Below are 17,297 nucleotides of genomic sequence, written 5' to 3'. Positions count from 1 at the left end.
CTGGACCTAACCAGGTTATTCACAGAATCACGGGCACTTTCTCATGCTCCTCATCTAACATCATACATGCCATCATGTGCCAACAATGCCCAGATGCTTTGTATATTGGACAGACTTCTAACTCCTTTAGACAAAGGGTTAATGGGCACAAAACAGACATCAAAACACTCCAGATCCTCAAACCTGTTACTCAACATTTTAATGGAGTGGACCACTCCGTTAAGAGTATGCATGTTACTGAAAAAAAAAAATTCACACCGCTATTCAAAGGGAAACGGCCGACCTGTCTTTTATATTCAAATTTGGCACATTAACATGTGGCTTGAACCAGGATGGGAATTTTCTGAGTCACTATTGGGACTCATCTGCATACTTGGCTAATCTAATTGTTGACCTCCTCCCGCCCACTCTCTGATTTGCTCACCTTGATCATTTTTTTCTGATTTGTCCTCCTTGATTACTGTTTTTGGTTCTCTGTGCCTTAAATATTGAGTCTGGTCTGGTCTGGCTATGGTCTGAAGAAGTGGGTCTGTCCCACGAAAGCTCACCTAATAAATTACTTTGCTAGTCTTTAAAGTGGTACTTGACTGCTTTTTATTTAAAATATACTTATTTTTGCAGCTGCAATGTATAGATAGTCTCTTGGACTTGAGCCTAGCTTCACTAGACCAAAAGTAACTAACAGTATCAAAATAGTTCCTGCAACTAATTACACTATGATGCTAAGATAAGACTCACTGACTCAATTCATTTACTCATTATATGAGAAACCTAGTTCCAATTACCAGAGCAGCAATTCAGAACCACCAAAGATATTCAAAAGGAGCCAGACGTTCATTAGCACAACAAATCATTCCTTATCTCAATAAAAATATCCTACCAACTTATTCTCTTTTTGTTTGCTGGAATAATGAAAGCTTCTCCCCCTCCCTCTTTAAAATCACGGGGGGGAGGGCGGGGGGACGACAACTATGTTTAAGAAAAAGACCCCCAGCTGAGGACGATTTTTTGGGCTGGGTTTTGTGAAGTGATAGAACAGGTAAATTAACTCCAAGCTCTATTATTTTAAATTTTGAAAGACTATACAGGTAAAATTTAACACTCACATCAAAAAATAGTGGTCACATTAGCATATCCCCTAAAGGTAAAATGACCTTCAGAGAAATGAACTCGTAATGATCATCAGAAGAAAGCTGCATCCTCTTCCATGTTTTACTGATGTAGTTACAGTAAACGAAAGTCAGGGTGACAACACAAAAATACTGTTCTTCACTTCCAACCAGATGGATATATTACTATACACAAAGTTAAAGCCTGACACCAATGAAGAACTTCATTTTGAATTTGAAAGACTAAACAACTTTAGGAAGATTCATCCTCAAAAGTCAGTATGGTGGGTTAAATGGACAAGTGTTCACTTTCATTTCCTATTAAAAAAAAAAAAACAGGCTAAATATTCCTTTGAATTCTAACATTACTACTTCGCCACTCTTCGCTAGAGGGCAGTAGCTAGCAAATGGAAGAAACACACAGATAAAAGGGGCCGGGGTGTGAAAGAAGCAGCCAAGAAGAAATCAGTTGAAGCTATGATTATTGATCTAGCACTTCAAATGAACATTTGTATTCCCTTATGTGGCTCTTGGCCTAGAGAATCACTTTTAATCCCAAGAATATCATAGGTGTCTGCTTCAACAGGGACATAATTTAATACAAAAATAGATCTCAGGTTGGTTGCGAGTTCTTCTGGATGGGGACCATTTGTACAATACACAGAATAATGGAGCACCAATCTAATTGGTCAACTGGGCAATACTGTAATGAAAATATTTAAACATATTTCTCATTATGTTTCTCTTTCAACATTGAGTTTTTTGTGAAAGGTTCAAACAGTTATCTTTGACAAATAACATTCTCCTTGCTGAAGGTTTCCCATTCTAGAGATTCAACTGCAAGGAAAACCTAAGCTGAATATTACCCTAGCCAAGTTAACAAGCCCCCCCTGCAACTCCCCCCCAACTCTCTCTCTCTCTCTCTCTCTCTCACCCCCCCCCCACCATATTAACAGGTCAAACAGCTTATAGTAGTGGTTCCCAAACTTTTCAGCATCACGCCCCCTTTTTGATTTTTGAGAAACATTACATACACCCCCACCTCTTCTTTACCATCCTCCAACTCCCCTTTTCACAAGAAATTCAATTCATAATTTAAAATAACCACAAAAACTTGGTATAAAAATTTTATTTAAAACTAAAAATAAGCAAAATAGTTCTTCTTGGCCCAAAAATTTAATAAAACAGTAATGTAACAATTAGCAGAAACCAAATGAACTTCATGTGAAGGATGATGTTTAATTTTCTTCAAGAGTTGAAAAATCCTAGGTTTGAAAGATGAAAGCGCGCAATGCAAATTGCTTTCAAGATCCAGTCAATTTCTTTGTTTTGTTTTAATGTGACTGCCCTGGCTCAACCGCCATCCACTGCGTGCGGCCCCGGTTCAACAACACCCCCCACCAGCCCTGCTCCCCACCCACACGCAGCTCCAGTTCATCCCCCACCCAGGCTCTAGCTCCAGCTCAAACACCAACCCCCTCCCCGCAGTTCAAACCCTCCACCAGCTCCCCACCCTGCTCATAGCTCAACCTCCCCCCGCCACCAACGTGTGCAGGACTGGTTCAATCGCCAACTCCCCCCGGGGCCCCAGTTCTAAGCCCTCGTGTGTAGCTCAGCTCAACTCTGCCCCCCCACAGACCTAAACCAAACCAGGCTTAACCCCCCTGCTCCCCTCCTATGGCCCCAACCCACCACCAGGCTTAACCCTCTGCAAATGCCTCCCTGCCCCGACTTACTTTTCAAAGCCACCTCCCCCAACCCTGACTTATGTGAAATTAGAGTTATGCCAGGTTGCGTGTGAACACAATCCTCGCCTAAATCGAGAGACTACTGTACATGGAAGAATTCTGAATAAAATATTTCCCAAAGCTTGAGTTTTCAAAATTATCTTTCACACCTGACTCATTCTGGCAATGAATTGACATCAACGTTGAATGGATGGTGTACTAACTTATGAATGGAGTTGCCAAAAATTGTCTGGAAAATAGATGAATTTTTCAGCAAGACAGTCCAGATGAAACAATTTTGTTCTTCATATCCTCTTTATAAAGATCTTGGAAATGTTCATTTTCAGGTGAGTGATGAAAATGTCAGAAAGGATGAAAATTAGGCATCTGAGCTTGTGTTTGACATTTCCAAAGCTGGATTTTTTCCCTAAATGCTTTGATGGCATTGTGGTGCACTATAACGTTTGCAGCTTTGTTTCCTTGCAACTTTAAATTGAGGTTGTTCAAAGATTCAAAAAAGTCCATGAGGTATGCCAGTGAAAGTTGAAACATTTGGTCCATAAATGCATAGTAACTCTTCTTTCTTCTGTTGCTTGAGGAAAATTTCCACTTTGTCTTTTAGTATGAATAATATCAAAAGCATGTTACCTTTGGAAAGCCATCGTACCTCAGTGTGAAACAAAAGAATTATGATCCGCTCCCAAATCCATGCAAAGAGCAGTAGAAGTCTCATATGCAAAGCACTGTTCTTCACAAAATTGACAACTTGGATGGTCAAATTCAATGAGTCACATAGGTCATCTGGAAGGATTTTAGCAGCCAACACTTGTGCATGTATGATGCAGTGAGCTGTGGTTACGGCTGTATTTTTTCTCTCTTTCTTTCAATGTCACAAATCCAGAGCAAGAGCCAAGCAAAACTGGAGCACCGTCTGTGCATACACCAGCTAGTTTTCCCCAGGAAAGTCTATTTTCTTAAAACAAAAAGTTGGAAATTGCTTTCATAACATCAGAAGCCTTTGACGTGGTCATCAAGTTCTTTGAAAAAAGCAGTTCTTTCACTGTTCCACTGCTAATTTATTGAACACTGATAAGCAACTGACAGTGTTGTGCGAATTGTGAACAAGGGTGAACACAACAGTGCTTCCACAACTTTAAGATCTTTTCCCAGGTCATTAATGTGACGTTTCATGGAATTGTTGGCTAGCTTTTTCTTGCTTTCCACACCAAGCACATCATCAGCTGCTTTCAACAAGCAAGGCTTCACAGGAGTTTCTCTGATTATGTGAGCTTTCTTGGTGTTAGTGATGAGCAATGACAGTCCATAAGATGCTTTGGCTGATGCTTGATGAAAAGCTCCAGTAGTGTCCAGCTTCATGAATTTCAAATTATGAAGTTTAGCAGCAAAAAAAAAAAAAAAAAAACCTTTTGGTGTGCCTGTCAAAGTGCTGTGGTTCTTCGTCAAATATCGCTCAAGATAGTTAGGTCTCAAGGTGTTATTGCTGAGACCTGTGTGACATACTATGCATTGGGGGTGATTGAAGACTGAGGAGGTGAAGGGCTCAGGACAGGGGGTTCCAATGTATGACAGGATCAGGATAGAGGTGTGTGTGGGTGCAGGGGTGTTATGATGCTGTGGCCAGATGGGCACTTGGCCCCCACTGGGGAGTTGCTGGCCAGGCTTCATTTTTAAATAAACTATGTCCAAGACAAACATTCCAGCATTGTCTATTTATGGGGGGCAGGGGCAGCTTGTTTTGGGTCGGGGTCACTGACCCACAGAAAAATAAGTCAGGGACCACACAAGTGAGATGCAAACCAAACCAAAAACAAACCCTGAAGCACGCGCCCCTCCTCCCGCTGCACTGATGTGGCCCCAACTGAGACACTACCCTCCTCTGGCATCCCAGCCCCACAGGGAGAGAGTAGGTAGGCTGGAGGTTCAAGGCCTCAGGTCAAATTAATTCTTCTGGGGTTCCAGTGTTAGTGGAATTTGTGGGCCCCTCTATTCTCAGATGCGGCAAACAATGTTAATGATGAGCAGGTTATCAGAGAATGTGTGGGGCCATTACTGGATGAAAGAGGTAACCCGGTCACAGATGATGTAAGAAAAGCTGAAGTACTCAGTGTTTTTTTTTTTTTGCCTCCATCTTCACAGACAAAGGACAGCTCCCACACTATAGTGCTGGACAACGCAGTATGGGAAGGTGGAGGGCAGCCATCTGTGAGGAAGGAACGAGTTATGAGCTATCTAGAAAAACTAGATGTACACAAATCCAAGGGTCTGGATTTAATGCACCCCAGGGTACTGAAGGAATTGACAGACATCATTGCCGTGCTTTTGGCCATTACTTTTGAAGACTGTTGGAGATCAGGATAGATCCCAGATGATGAAAAAAAGGCAAACATAGTTCTCATCTTTAAAAAAGGAAAGGCGGACAATCCAGGGAACTAGAGACCAGTAAGCCTTATCTCAATCCCTGGGAAAATGATGAGGGGATCCTCAGGGAATCCATTTTGGAGCACCTGGAAGAGGGGAAAATGTTCAAAAGAAGCCAACACGGATTCCCCAAGGGCAAGTACTGCCTGACTGATCTGATTAGCTTCTATGATGAGGCAGCAGGCTCTGTAGACATGGGGAAGTCAGTGGACATGATATACCCTGACTTCAGCAAAGCTTCTGATGTGTCTCCCACAACATTCTTGCTCATAAGTTAAGGAAGTACGGATTGGATCCTTGCACTATAAGATGGATAGAAAGCTGGCTTTACGATCAGGACCAATGGATAATGGTCAATGGCTCAATATCTGGATGGCGGTCAGTTTCAAGTGGAATGCTGCAAGGCTCGGTTCTGGGACCAGTGCTGTTCAACATCTATACTAATCACCTGGATGAGGAACTGGACTGCATCCTCAGCAAGTTTGCAGACTACACAATTTGAGAGGGGAGAGGTAGATACGTTGGAGGCTAGAGATAGAATCATAGAATACTAGGACTGGAAGGGACCTGGAGAGGCCATCGAGTCCAGCCCCCTGCCCCAATGGCAGTACCAAGTACTGTCTAAACCATCCCTGATAGACATCTATCTAGCCTGTTCTTAAATATCTCCAGCGATGGAGATTCCACAACCTCCCTTGGCAGTTTATTCAGAGGATACAGAGTGATCTGGATAAACTGGAGGATTGGGCCAAAAGGAAACTGATGTGGTTCAACAAGGAGAAGGGTACAGTTCTGCACTTGGGACGGAAGAATCCCAAGTATTATTATAGGCGGGGGACCGACTGGCTACGCAGCAGTACACCGGACAGGGACCTTGGGGTTATGGTGGATGAAAGGCTGGATATGAGTAAACAGTGTGCCCTTGTAGCCAAGAAAGCTAATGGCATATTATGGTGCATTAGGAGGAGCATTTCAAGCAGATCTAGAGAAGTGGTTGTTCCCTTCTATTCGGCACTGGTGAGGCCAAATCTAGTATATTGTGTCCAGTTTTAGGCCCCCCCAAGTATAAAAAGGATGTGGATGTGCTGGCGCAGGTTCAGCGGAGGGCAAAAATGATTAAGGGGCTGGAGCTCATGACCTACGAGACTGTGGGATTTGGGCTTCTTTAGCTTACAGAAGAGACGACTGAGAGGTGATTTAATAGCAGACTTCAACTTCCTGAAGGGGAGTTCTAAAGAGGATGGTGAGAAATTGTTCTCAGTGGTGACAGATGGCAGAACAGGGAGCAATGGTCTGAAGTTACAGAACGAGAGGAGTAGGTTGGATATTAGGAAAAACTACTTCACCAGGAGGGTGGTGAAGCACTGGAATGCATTGCCTAGAGAGGTGGTGGATTCTCTACCCCTGAGGTTTTTAAGTCCCGGCTTGACAGAGTCCTGGCTGGGATGACTTAATTGGGGTTGATCCTGCTTGAAGCTGGTGGCTGGACTAGATGACCTCCTGAGGTCCCATCCAGCCCTATGATTCTATGAAAAAAATGAGGGATCAGGTGAGCAGGACAGAGCTGCCAGTGAATGGGATGGCGTGGGGTGCAGAATCTTGGTCAAAAATAGGGTACAGAAGCAAGCTGGGTGTAGGTGTCTGGCCAGGAGGTAGGGGGCAGAAACAGTAGGGGCTGGGGCAGGGGGCAAAGTGCTGGTGGGACCCTGAACAGAGGGGCACGTAGGACCCTGGGTAAGGTACTAAAGGGTGTCTGGGCAGGGTACTCGTGGGGATCTGTTCAAGGAGATGGGACAGCTCGGCTGGTACCTGGGGGTCCCACAGTTATGTGCCAGGTCTGGGGTCTCAGGAAGTGCATGTGCTGCTTCCCCATCCCAAATAGCCGGTGCATTACCTGAAAATGCAGGTCTGTTGCCTGCTGGCGACTTCCTTCGCCATTCTGTCTTCCTATGTGGGGGCTGTGGGGAGTAGGAGTCCAATTCCAACTGCTCAGGCAGCATGTAGCTGCCATAGGGAGCGAGGGGCACATGTTTCCTGAGATGATGCCTCTGGCACGCAGCTGTGGGACCCCCCAGGAAGCCAGCACTATCTCCACTTTTGCAGGCGGTAATGCCAGTGCAGGCTGTTTCTTGTGGTCGGGGGGAACTGATGAGGCGGGGGGGGAGGTAGCCTCACACACCCCCCACTTGACTTTCTTCTCACACACACACCCATTTGGGAACCTAGGGTTTACAGCAAATGCAACAGAAGCCACAGATTCTGTCGTCCTGTTGGTCTGGTCATCCAGAAAGCTTCCCCCTAGAGTAGGTCATAGCATCACTGGCCAGAGAAACAATAGCATGTCAGGTAAACTGACAAAGCAGTTTGCCTTTAGGAACACTAAAACTTCATGATCCTGCTTCGTCTCATTCAGATCAATTGCTTTTAAACTAAACAACCTAAGCTGTTTCTCTGGCATTCTGCTCCTTAGTCAGTAAAATAACATTGCTCTGAAGTCTTAAATAAAAAGGTGGTTAAGTCAAAAACATGTGGTCTTGAAAACACTCTGAGTCTGTTCCTCAAATCGTTCTGATCCAGAATCTAAAAGTACCTCTTTGTCAGCGCAGAACATGAACAGACACAATAAGGGTAAAGTTACATTACATTTAACATTCCTATGTTTGCTTCATCCTTCCTTTTTTAATTTTCTGTTTGGGAGAGGAGACAGGGAGGAGGAGGAAGGGAAGGAAGCAGACAGAGCTTTCTCACAGATTAATGTCTTATTTAGAAGACAAATCCTACCAACAAATAGCAATTAAAAATATTTGGCTGGCCAAAGCCAGGCAGAGGATAGGGAAATGTCTCTGATTAATTCAGAGATGCCACTGCAAGGAGGAAGAATGCTTAAATTAGACCCACTTTTTTGCAGAATTATAAAAATAGTTTGGGATAGATCTAAAGCCCATTCGTAGGGGCAGGGGGGGCAAGGAGAGACATCAAATTTTAAAGATTGTTAACGACATCAACAGGTTCTGGATCAGATCTTTTATCAGGCCCTCGTCAGGTAGAATTAAGCTTTTCACCCCATTAATGCAGAGCTTGTCCATCATGTTCTATCTTTGCATCTTCACTGGGAACAGCTGATCAAGTAGCCTTTGACAACTGGAAAAATGTATTTGAATGTGGAAGTAGAGGAAGAGGGGGTTCCTTGGCAGCTTCTCTAAAATAGTTTTTTTAAGGGGTAAGTTGTCCTCAATCAGCAGTGCACAATTGTTCAGTGTGGGTGAGTGCCTGAGCCACACATGTTGAGCAGAAGACTTTTTTTTAAAGCTGTCTTGGGCTTTGAGGTATTTAAGAGTGCTTGTCTGTGTTCACCTGATTACTGTAACAAGACTAACACCAGAAGAGACAGGCAGAAAAAGGTTTTTGGCAGACAATCTTGCTTGAAATTGAACAGCAAATTTTTTTGCACATGCTTTATAGGATAGCTGCTAATTACCTGTTCCAAAATGGCAACAGGCTGTGGTGTGTAACCTCTACACGTAAGGTTAATATAGGCCAGAAAAAAAAAGCAGAAGAAAGAAACACAGAAGAGCAATAGCTGAACTTCTAGTAAGATGCTTTGTTTTTGCTGAGCTACAAGACAGCTCTGTGGAAGATCATCTATACTCTGCAAGGATACTACTTTGGAGTGGCAAACAATGTTTAGTGTGGCAGACGTGCCACTTATGTAAAATTTCACCTAACAAAGAAAAGGTAACCTGCTATTAGTTCCTATGTAATTGATTCCAACTATAGTAGAACCCCAATTATCCAACACAAATGGGACTGAGGGTTGGCTGGCTAACCAGAAAGGTCAGATAATGGGCTGCCGGCTGGCCAAGAAGGGCTTGTTGCTACAAGACTGTGGGATTGGGCCAGTAGCTGCGGGGCTGGCAGAGCGTGTTGGATAAAATGGAATGTTGGTAACTGAAGGTTGGATAATAGGGGTTCTACTGTATTATCATTTGATTGTCATTCTAGCAGCATTTCATTCTTTCCTGCCCCTTTCACCACTCCTTTCTTTCAGCCTGCTGGCATACTTGAAGAGTCTGCGCCTTACGTTTCTGTCAGTCCATAGGCTAGGTCCAGCATGTCCATCTCCTCATCAGTAATTGCATCTAATTTCTCAAATATGTGATCTTCAAAGATTAAGTGACAAGTGGAGCATGCCAACGTTCCTTCACATGCACCTGCAAAACAGACAAAAGTTTAATACAAATACTAAATTTGACAACATAGCAGGCGTTCGACAGTACCCAGTGCTCTGAGTGGAGACAGACATAGTGGGGGCACTTGCTTTTATGAGTACACCCATTAAGGCGAGAGGCTACAGCCGCCCTTCCATTATCAAAGAATTTCAGCAGAATCCCTCACTAAACAAATGATCAACTGCTTATTGATAAGTCAACTACCAAGTAATCTGAAATGTTAGCATGCAAAGATACAACATGCTATTCATTTCCAACAAATTTCTGTGTTAATCAGAAGTCTTATTAGGCGACATAGGGAGCATTACCAGATTCATCCACTTTTTCCCCCCAGACTTCACAAGTCACATGAATTATGCACCAACTTATTTATTGTAATTTTACTGAATTTATGAATTCAGTTTGAGAAGAATCTAAACTAAGGCATGGCTAAAGAATGGGAAGTACCCCATCAGATGAATGTGAATGTTACTTAAAAATAGTTATGCAGTACATGGGATAAGATATAACTATTTCAAATATATGAACAGCTTGAAAAGTTCACCCAGTACCCACGAGCCCAAAGATAACCAGAATGCTTCTACCATCAATGTGGTTGTGGCCCTCAAAACAAAACCCATTTTGGACAGCTAAGCCTTTATGGTAATGTCTTTCCACATTGTATCGATATCTCCTGGACTTGCCAAGAACAGTCCCTTCCCATTGTATTCCAGACAAAAATCCTTGATGTTAAATGCTTCAATTTCAGGTGTATATAGATTATTTGACTGTAATGCTGTGAAATCAAGCCCAGACAGCATAAGAGCCGAATGAGCTTCTGAATGAATATCCTGAGCAGGTCTGTCAGCCAAAATTGCTGAAGTGAGTAGGTACCTGCAAGGAGGATTGTGACTCTGTATTGTTTAACTATGAAGTACCCTGGGAAATTTGCTGGAAAGGCATATAGGAGGTCTTGACTCCAAGACAGAAGGAAAGTGTTCAGTAACATCCTCTGGGTTCTTCCTGCAACCCCTCCACTGGAAGAAAAATTATAATTGATGGTATTGAAGAGACTAATCCCAACCCCACCAATAATGGAATTAATAACTTCTATGGAGGTTCACAAGTGACCCTTTAGTAACAAGATTTTCTGCTCAAGAAGTCCAATTGGCTGATGACTCCCAAGAGATGATGCTTGGAGCTATCCTGTATTGGTAGCATCATGTTCAGAGCTTGAGGAATTCCAGTCAGTGGGATGGTGAGCAGGCTCCTGCTTGCTCATTTATGGAGAGCAGCACAGGTATATTATCCATGCTGATCTACACCATGGAATTCCAGAGGACAGTTAGAAATACAGTATTAGCTAGCCTGCTGCTTTAAGTTTCAGGTCCCTTAAATCTGTATCAGCTGTATCTCAGCCCCTTGCTGGGCATTCACTAATATCAGTGCCCATGGTGTGTGTTTAGACTGGGCCCCATGAAGGATTTGTCACTGAAAGAGTAATATTTGGAGCAGGGGTGGGCAATAATATTTGATTGGGGCGGGGGGGAGGCTCTCCAAGAATTTAGAAAGTGGTCAAGGGCTGCACTCTTCCACCATATGAATGGAGGAGGCGTGGTGTCCTGGCTTGGAGTCCTCCTTGCAGAACTGTCCCACATGGTACTAGAGACAAGCTTATACTCCATCTGGTGACCACTTAAAGGCATGCTGGATGATAGTGCCAGACACAGCCAAACCTGCCCGGCAGTTAACATTTCCTCCAGCTCAGAAGCAACTCACATGGACTGCTCTAAAAGATGTAGCCAAGCCAAGAGTTTCTGGACTAACAAGCCCTTGCAGAGAAAGACAAGCACAGGGAACACCTGTCTGGGATGTGGCTCATGGCTGGCATGAGCAGGGTTTGAACTGTACAGCTTAGGCCAAGTTTACACTACGGGGAGGGAAAGTGGGATCAATTTAAGATACACAATTCCAGCTACCTGAATTGTGCAGCTAGAGCAGACATTCGAAATATATTTCTGCTGTTCCCACAGCTGTAGGTCGATTGGAAAAACTCTTCCATTGACGTCCCTTACTCCTAACGACAGCAAGGAGTACCAGGATTAACAGGGGGGCCCTGCTGTTTCCATTTAGCATGGCCTCACGAAGCACACTAAACTGAACCCCACAATTTCAACCACCACTTTATTCATCTTTTGATAAGTGTAGATGGACCCTCAGTGTCTCATGATGTACAAATTGGAATGCCTAGTTCCAACTTCAGTGCATGGGGCCGCGGGCAATGAAAGTGTTGAAAATAAAGTTTCTCTCAAATTTGTGAAAATGTAAGTTTTGAAGTTTATGACCAAATAGCAAGTGGCTAACTAGATAGCTTTCATCTTACTAATATGGGAAGAGAAAACTAAGGGAGGATCATGGCTGCTCTACATTTTGCCCTCTCATTGGAGCATAGGGCACCTCAGACCATATATGACTGCAGTGGACAATGACGTATGAAAGATTCAATATAGCTGTGAGTGCACCTCATACACCCTGGAGTGAGACCCACACAAATGCTTGAAGAGCCACACAGGATTTAGAAAGTAGCACAGAGTGGTAGTTCCCAACCTTTTCAGTAACATGGTACATGTCAATGAGAAAACAATTCCATGGCACACCCACATTTTCCAGCTGAATTGATTGCTCATAAATATCACATACATTTACCATGGTTATGGTCATTCTAGAGAGGTTTGCAAAAAGCATGCATACAGCAAGCTAAACAAGGATCAAATGCATTGATGTTTCAAGAATACACCATCTTCAACAGCAAGCACAGCCATTTTCAAAGTTTGCTCAATGCCATGCTAGGGCTGTCAAGTAAACTAGTAATCATGGAAAATTTCAGCAGCTATTCAAGTACTTGTGGGTGGGGAAGGTGGCGCCAGAGAGCAGGCTCCCCTCCCCATCAGCCCATTGGAGCCAAGATGCAGCATTTAAAGATGCTCCAACAGCATTTACCAGGCTTGGTAAAGACACCATGGGGATAAACTGATAAACCCCATGCCAGCTGGGACTCAGGTAGCCTTGCTGCTTCAGAGCCAGATGGCATGGGGCAGTCAATTTTCATGCCCCCCCCCCCCCCCCCACCAGCTCTGCAAAGAGCCGCACACATTGAGTGCCCTTCCCCCTGCATGTGGAGCTCCAGCTGGGATCCACGTGGCTCTTCCGATTCCTGTGTGGCTCCTGCACTCCACTTGAGAGCCACACGGCTCCTGCCACCTGACGCTGCCCCAGCAGCTGTGGCTCGGTGTGGTAAGTGCTGAGGCTGCGCCTGCATCTGGGCACAGCCTTGGGGCCTGATGCAGCACCTGTGGCTCGGCCTGGCCCAGGAGGTCTGGCAGTGCCTGAGAGGCCCAGCACCGCTTTCATGGTGAGTGAGGCTGAATTACACGGGGGGGGGGGGGGGGGCGGGCAGAGGAATGGGATGGGGTTGCCTGGTTCTGAGGGACAGGGAAGGCATCCATTTAGAGCTGGGAGGGGCTCCGGGCAAGGGAGAGGGCATCCGTTTAGAGCAGGGGGGAGATGGGGTTGTGAGGATGTGGTTTGGGCTTGAGTCCTGCCACCTTTTTTCCTACAAAAAAGGACTGATTAAAATCAAAGCTGGTGAAGCAAACTTAAAAATTAGCCACATGAATTGGAAGAAATACATTATTTAAATGGAATGGTCAGTTTTGCTAAACATAGTGAATACAGTTTAGTTAAAGTATCCCTGTAGCACTACTGCTGCATCTGGATTGCCCCCTAGTGACAAAACTGCACCTTTAGAAAGGGTTTTTACAAGACCAAGTACTTTTATTAAAAACAATCAAACAGAGAAATTCTTTATTATGTGCTATAGCCTCTCAGCATCCAGAATACGATTTCCGCTCCCCACCCCACATTTAGTTTGCTCAGGTATTTGTTTTGGCTTCTTAACCTACAGACACCAGTTTTTGCTTCAAGAGTTAAACAAGGGATTTTAAAAGGGAAAAAAAAAAAATAATCACAAAAATATAAGCAGATTAGCCACAGGCCTGTGTGTTGTATTTACTATGTGGTATTTATGATTCTTAATAGAGTAATTATAATAGCTGACATACTCTAAACATTTAAATAAACCAACCAATCATTTCAGTTTTAAATGAGGACATTAGGAGTATTTTTATCCCATGTATATGTCGTTTCTATTGAACCTTTGTTCACAACAGGAGCACCAAATGTTTCAGATTACCAATAAACACTTTAAACAAGACTGAACCCTGCAAATTATGCACCTCACTTATCTATTTGAGTCTAACTTTGTTCCTCTGTAATTACTGTATCCCTGTCTCAGGGACTCATCCATCTTCTCCCACCCTCTTTTAATTTGTTCTAGCTCTGTCTCAAGCCACAATCTTGCAAGTTGGATTTGTGTGGGCAGGTCCCTGGCCATGCAGAGCTCTATTGCCTGCTGCGGAGCTCAATGGTTTGCCTACACAGACGACTTTGCAGACAACTTGAAACTGTAAGGCATTCAGTGCAAAGACCATATTATGTACTCTGCATAGTAAACCCAATCTGATAATGGCTTTTGAATGTTTTTTTTAAAAACTGGAACCCATTAATCTGGACCCAAACATGATACTTTGAATAAAATATTTTACTAAGACTCAATTCACTTCCACTCAAATCAATAAGTATCTCCCCACAGACTTCAACGGGCACTAGATGAGATCCTAAATTACTTGCTTATGGCCAATAACTTTTTGTACTATTTCATTTTCAGACTAAAAACCAATATGTTCCTAAGCTTTGCAAGATGATTAGACAATAGGAACATAGATAAGATTCTTATGTAGGAACTGCAAATGATTAAATTCTTAATACAGTAATGTGAATATTTTAAGAAAAGTTTAATTCAGTGAATTAACGAACATATGTAGCATTTTCTGAAAACTGTGGAAAAACAAAACACATTACTTCTAAGATACCTTTCAGGCTACCATCACATTTTACTATTTGTGCAAGAGACACAAGAGGTGCAATTCTCCAGTACAACTGGCTGGGGAGAAGGAAAAAAAAAAAAAAAAAAAAAAAAAAAAAAAAAAGACAGTTTCTCAGTCCATCCATCATCAAGATAACCTGTGCCGTAGTCAAGTACTGCATCTCCATTAACTCTTACATACAGCGAGCTCTCTCATTGATGCAGTAGAAGAAATATACGGAGCATGAGAAGAATTCCATCACATTCTACCTCCCAATTCTGTTGTTGTGACATCTTAGAACAAAAACTCTCTCAGGAAACTTTAAAAATATTTGAAGATTAGGATGAAGGGGAGAAGACAAATGTAGTTCCTTAAACGGAAAATAAATTTGCCCTCTTCTAAAGTCCTCCTCAAAAGAGCAAAATAAACTACAATTCTTTTTCTCTGTCAATCCTCTGACAATCACATTCCTGAAAAAGGAAGCAAAATTGTCTCTTATTTAGATGATCATCTCACTGGGGTAGAGAACATGGATATTTAAACAGAATCATAGAGGTCCAGTCCTACTGGATATTAAGAAATCATCAAGCCCAGTCCTCTTCTCTGAGGCAGTATCAAGTAGACCTAGGCCAGGGGTCAGCAACCTGGGGCTATGGGAACCATTTGTGGCTTTGGGTGATGCTGCCATAGACTCCTTTTGAGGCTGCTCTGCAGCCCCTTCTGCCTGCCTCCTGACAGCCACACTGCTGGGGGGAAGGCAGGGAGAAGTAGCCAAGAAACTGACCAGCCTTAGTGGGCTGTTCATTTTCCTGGGTCTGCAAGCAGAAGCGAGCTGGGATCCAAGTGGCAACCTGTTTCCCATCTTCTCTCCCCCCCGCACCCGACTTGCGTGAAAATTTGAGTTACATGGGGGTTGCAGAAACACAACCCTCATGTAACTTGAGGGTTACTTCAGTATAAATAAGTTTAAGGAGATAATGGCGGTGTCTACACTAGCCCCAAACTTCAAAATGGCCATTTCGAAGTTTACTAATGAAGCGCTGAAATGCATATTCAGTGCTTCATTAGCATGCGGGCAGCCGCGGCACTTCGAAATTGACGCGCCACGTCCCGATGGGGCTCCTTTTTGAAAGGACCCCGCCTACTTTGAAGTCCCCTTATTCCCATCAGCTCATGGGAATAAGGGGACTTCGAAGTAGGCAGGGTCCTTTCGAAAAGAAACCCCATCGGGACGAGCTGCGTCAATTTCGAAGTGCCGCGGCCGCCCGCATGCTAATGAAGCACTGAATATGCATTTCAGTGCTTCATTAGTAAACTCTGAAATGGCCATTTGCGTGGCCATTTTGAAGTTTGGGGCTAGTGTAGAAACGGCCATTATCCAATTTGCTGGAAGAGGATTTTGTCTGAGGTGCTCTTCTTAATCCTGATATCTGCAAATTGCTTTCTCTGAGATGCAGTCTAGACTGCAGATTTCCATCAACAGTAGTTTTGTCAACAGAGCGCACATCCAGACCGCGGATCTCTCAGAAGTAGTCTGCCGCATCGAGAGCGTTCTGTCAACATTCCTGTAAACCTCATACCACAAGGCAGAAGAAATGTTTCTACAAAGGGGGTTTCAGACATTTGGCTCTGTGTGCATGGGCCAAATATTGGAAAAGCCTCTCCCAACAGAGTTGTCAGCAAAAATATGCAAAGTGCAGTGCACAATTTGTACATCATTTGCCAACAGTTCCCTGCAGTTTAGACACAGTCAGAATGACAATCAATATGCTTCTCAGAAGTTTCTCCAGATAGAGATACAAAGCACAAAAAACAGTAGCATGAATATATACGTCTACTTTTAAATTTGCTGAGTTACAACGCGTGAAACTCATGAAAATTCTATAGCACATTCTCTTAAGCTATCCACGTTCATAATGAGTCAGATTTTCTGCAGTGTTCTGATTTATCATTTTTCACCACACCTTGTACCACTTGCATATCACCCACTGAGCGACTGGGATAGTCTTAACAAAAAGGAAGATCACATAAAAACAAGGAAAAAAAAAAAAAAAAATCACAAAATGAAAACCATCAGCAGTCGTGCACTAGAGCTCTCAGATAATCTGGCCTCCCTCAAACTCCTAGCTGAAATGAACCCTAGGGCAGGTCTCCACTATAACGGAAGGTTGAATTAAGGTATGCAACTCCAGCTACTTTAATTATGCAGCTGCAGTCAATGCACCTTAATTAAGGCTTCTGCACCAATCTCCACTAAGGGCATGCCTACACTTCTGGGACGATGAAGCCAGTCAGAGTTGATTTTCTGGAGTCTGAAGGACACGTGAAATCAATCTGTCTGGAGTCAGCAGTTGACTCCTGTACTCCTTGCTATTGAGAAGGGTAGGGGAGGTTGACAGGAGAAATGCTCCTATTGACCTTCCCTAGCAAAGACAGTCACGTAAGTCGATTTCCAATATGTAATTCTATCTACGGCAATTGCGCAGCTAGAATTGACGTATCTGAAATAGACTTTCAGGTTTAGTGTAGAACTGGCCAAAGAGATTGTTCATTCTTCTCACCTTCTTATTCTTAAGGAGAGTCAGGAGTTCTGGTGCTGATATAGGCACCCTGTAAGGTTGATTTAGCACATCCCTACCAGGCACGCTAAATCAAACTCCAGAAGAACAACCATGGCAAAGTCAACCTTCCTTGCAGTGAAAAGGTAGTCTCAGTTATTGTTGACTACTTATTCCTACTTCTGTAACAGCAACGAAGGGTCCTGTGGCACCTTATAGACTAACAGAAAAGTTTTGAGCATGAGCTTTGAGATGAGATGCACCTGATAAA

At 43.5% G+C, this 17,297-nt stretch overlaps 1 protein-coding gene across 1 annotated transcript in view; it reads right to left on the bottom strand.

The window, feature by feature from the left end:
• The window catches only part of FDX1 (ferredoxin 1), a 48,410-nt gene that overhangs the window by 13,311 nt on the left and 17,802 nt on the right, over positions 1-17,297 (bottom strand). Inside the window, exon 3 of the mRNA XM_074985054.1 lies at positions 9,357-9,486. Within this exon, the coding sequence (XP_074841155.1) occupies positions 9,357-9,486 (130 nt within the window). The remainder of the gene's footprint in view (positions 1-9,356; positions 9,487-17,297) is intronic.

This window comes from Carettochelys insculpta, chromosome 1 (genome assembly GCF_033958435.1).
Source record: "Carettochelys insculpta isolate YL-2023 chromosome 1, ASM3395843v1, whole genome shotgun sequence".
Classification (NCBI taxonomy): domain Eukaryota; kingdom Metazoa; phylum Chordata; order Testudines; family Carettochelyidae; genus Carettochelys; species Carettochelys insculpta.
The sequence above is the reverse complement of the archived record's forward strand: the minus strand, read 5'-3'. Positions and strand labels throughout refer to the sequence as shown.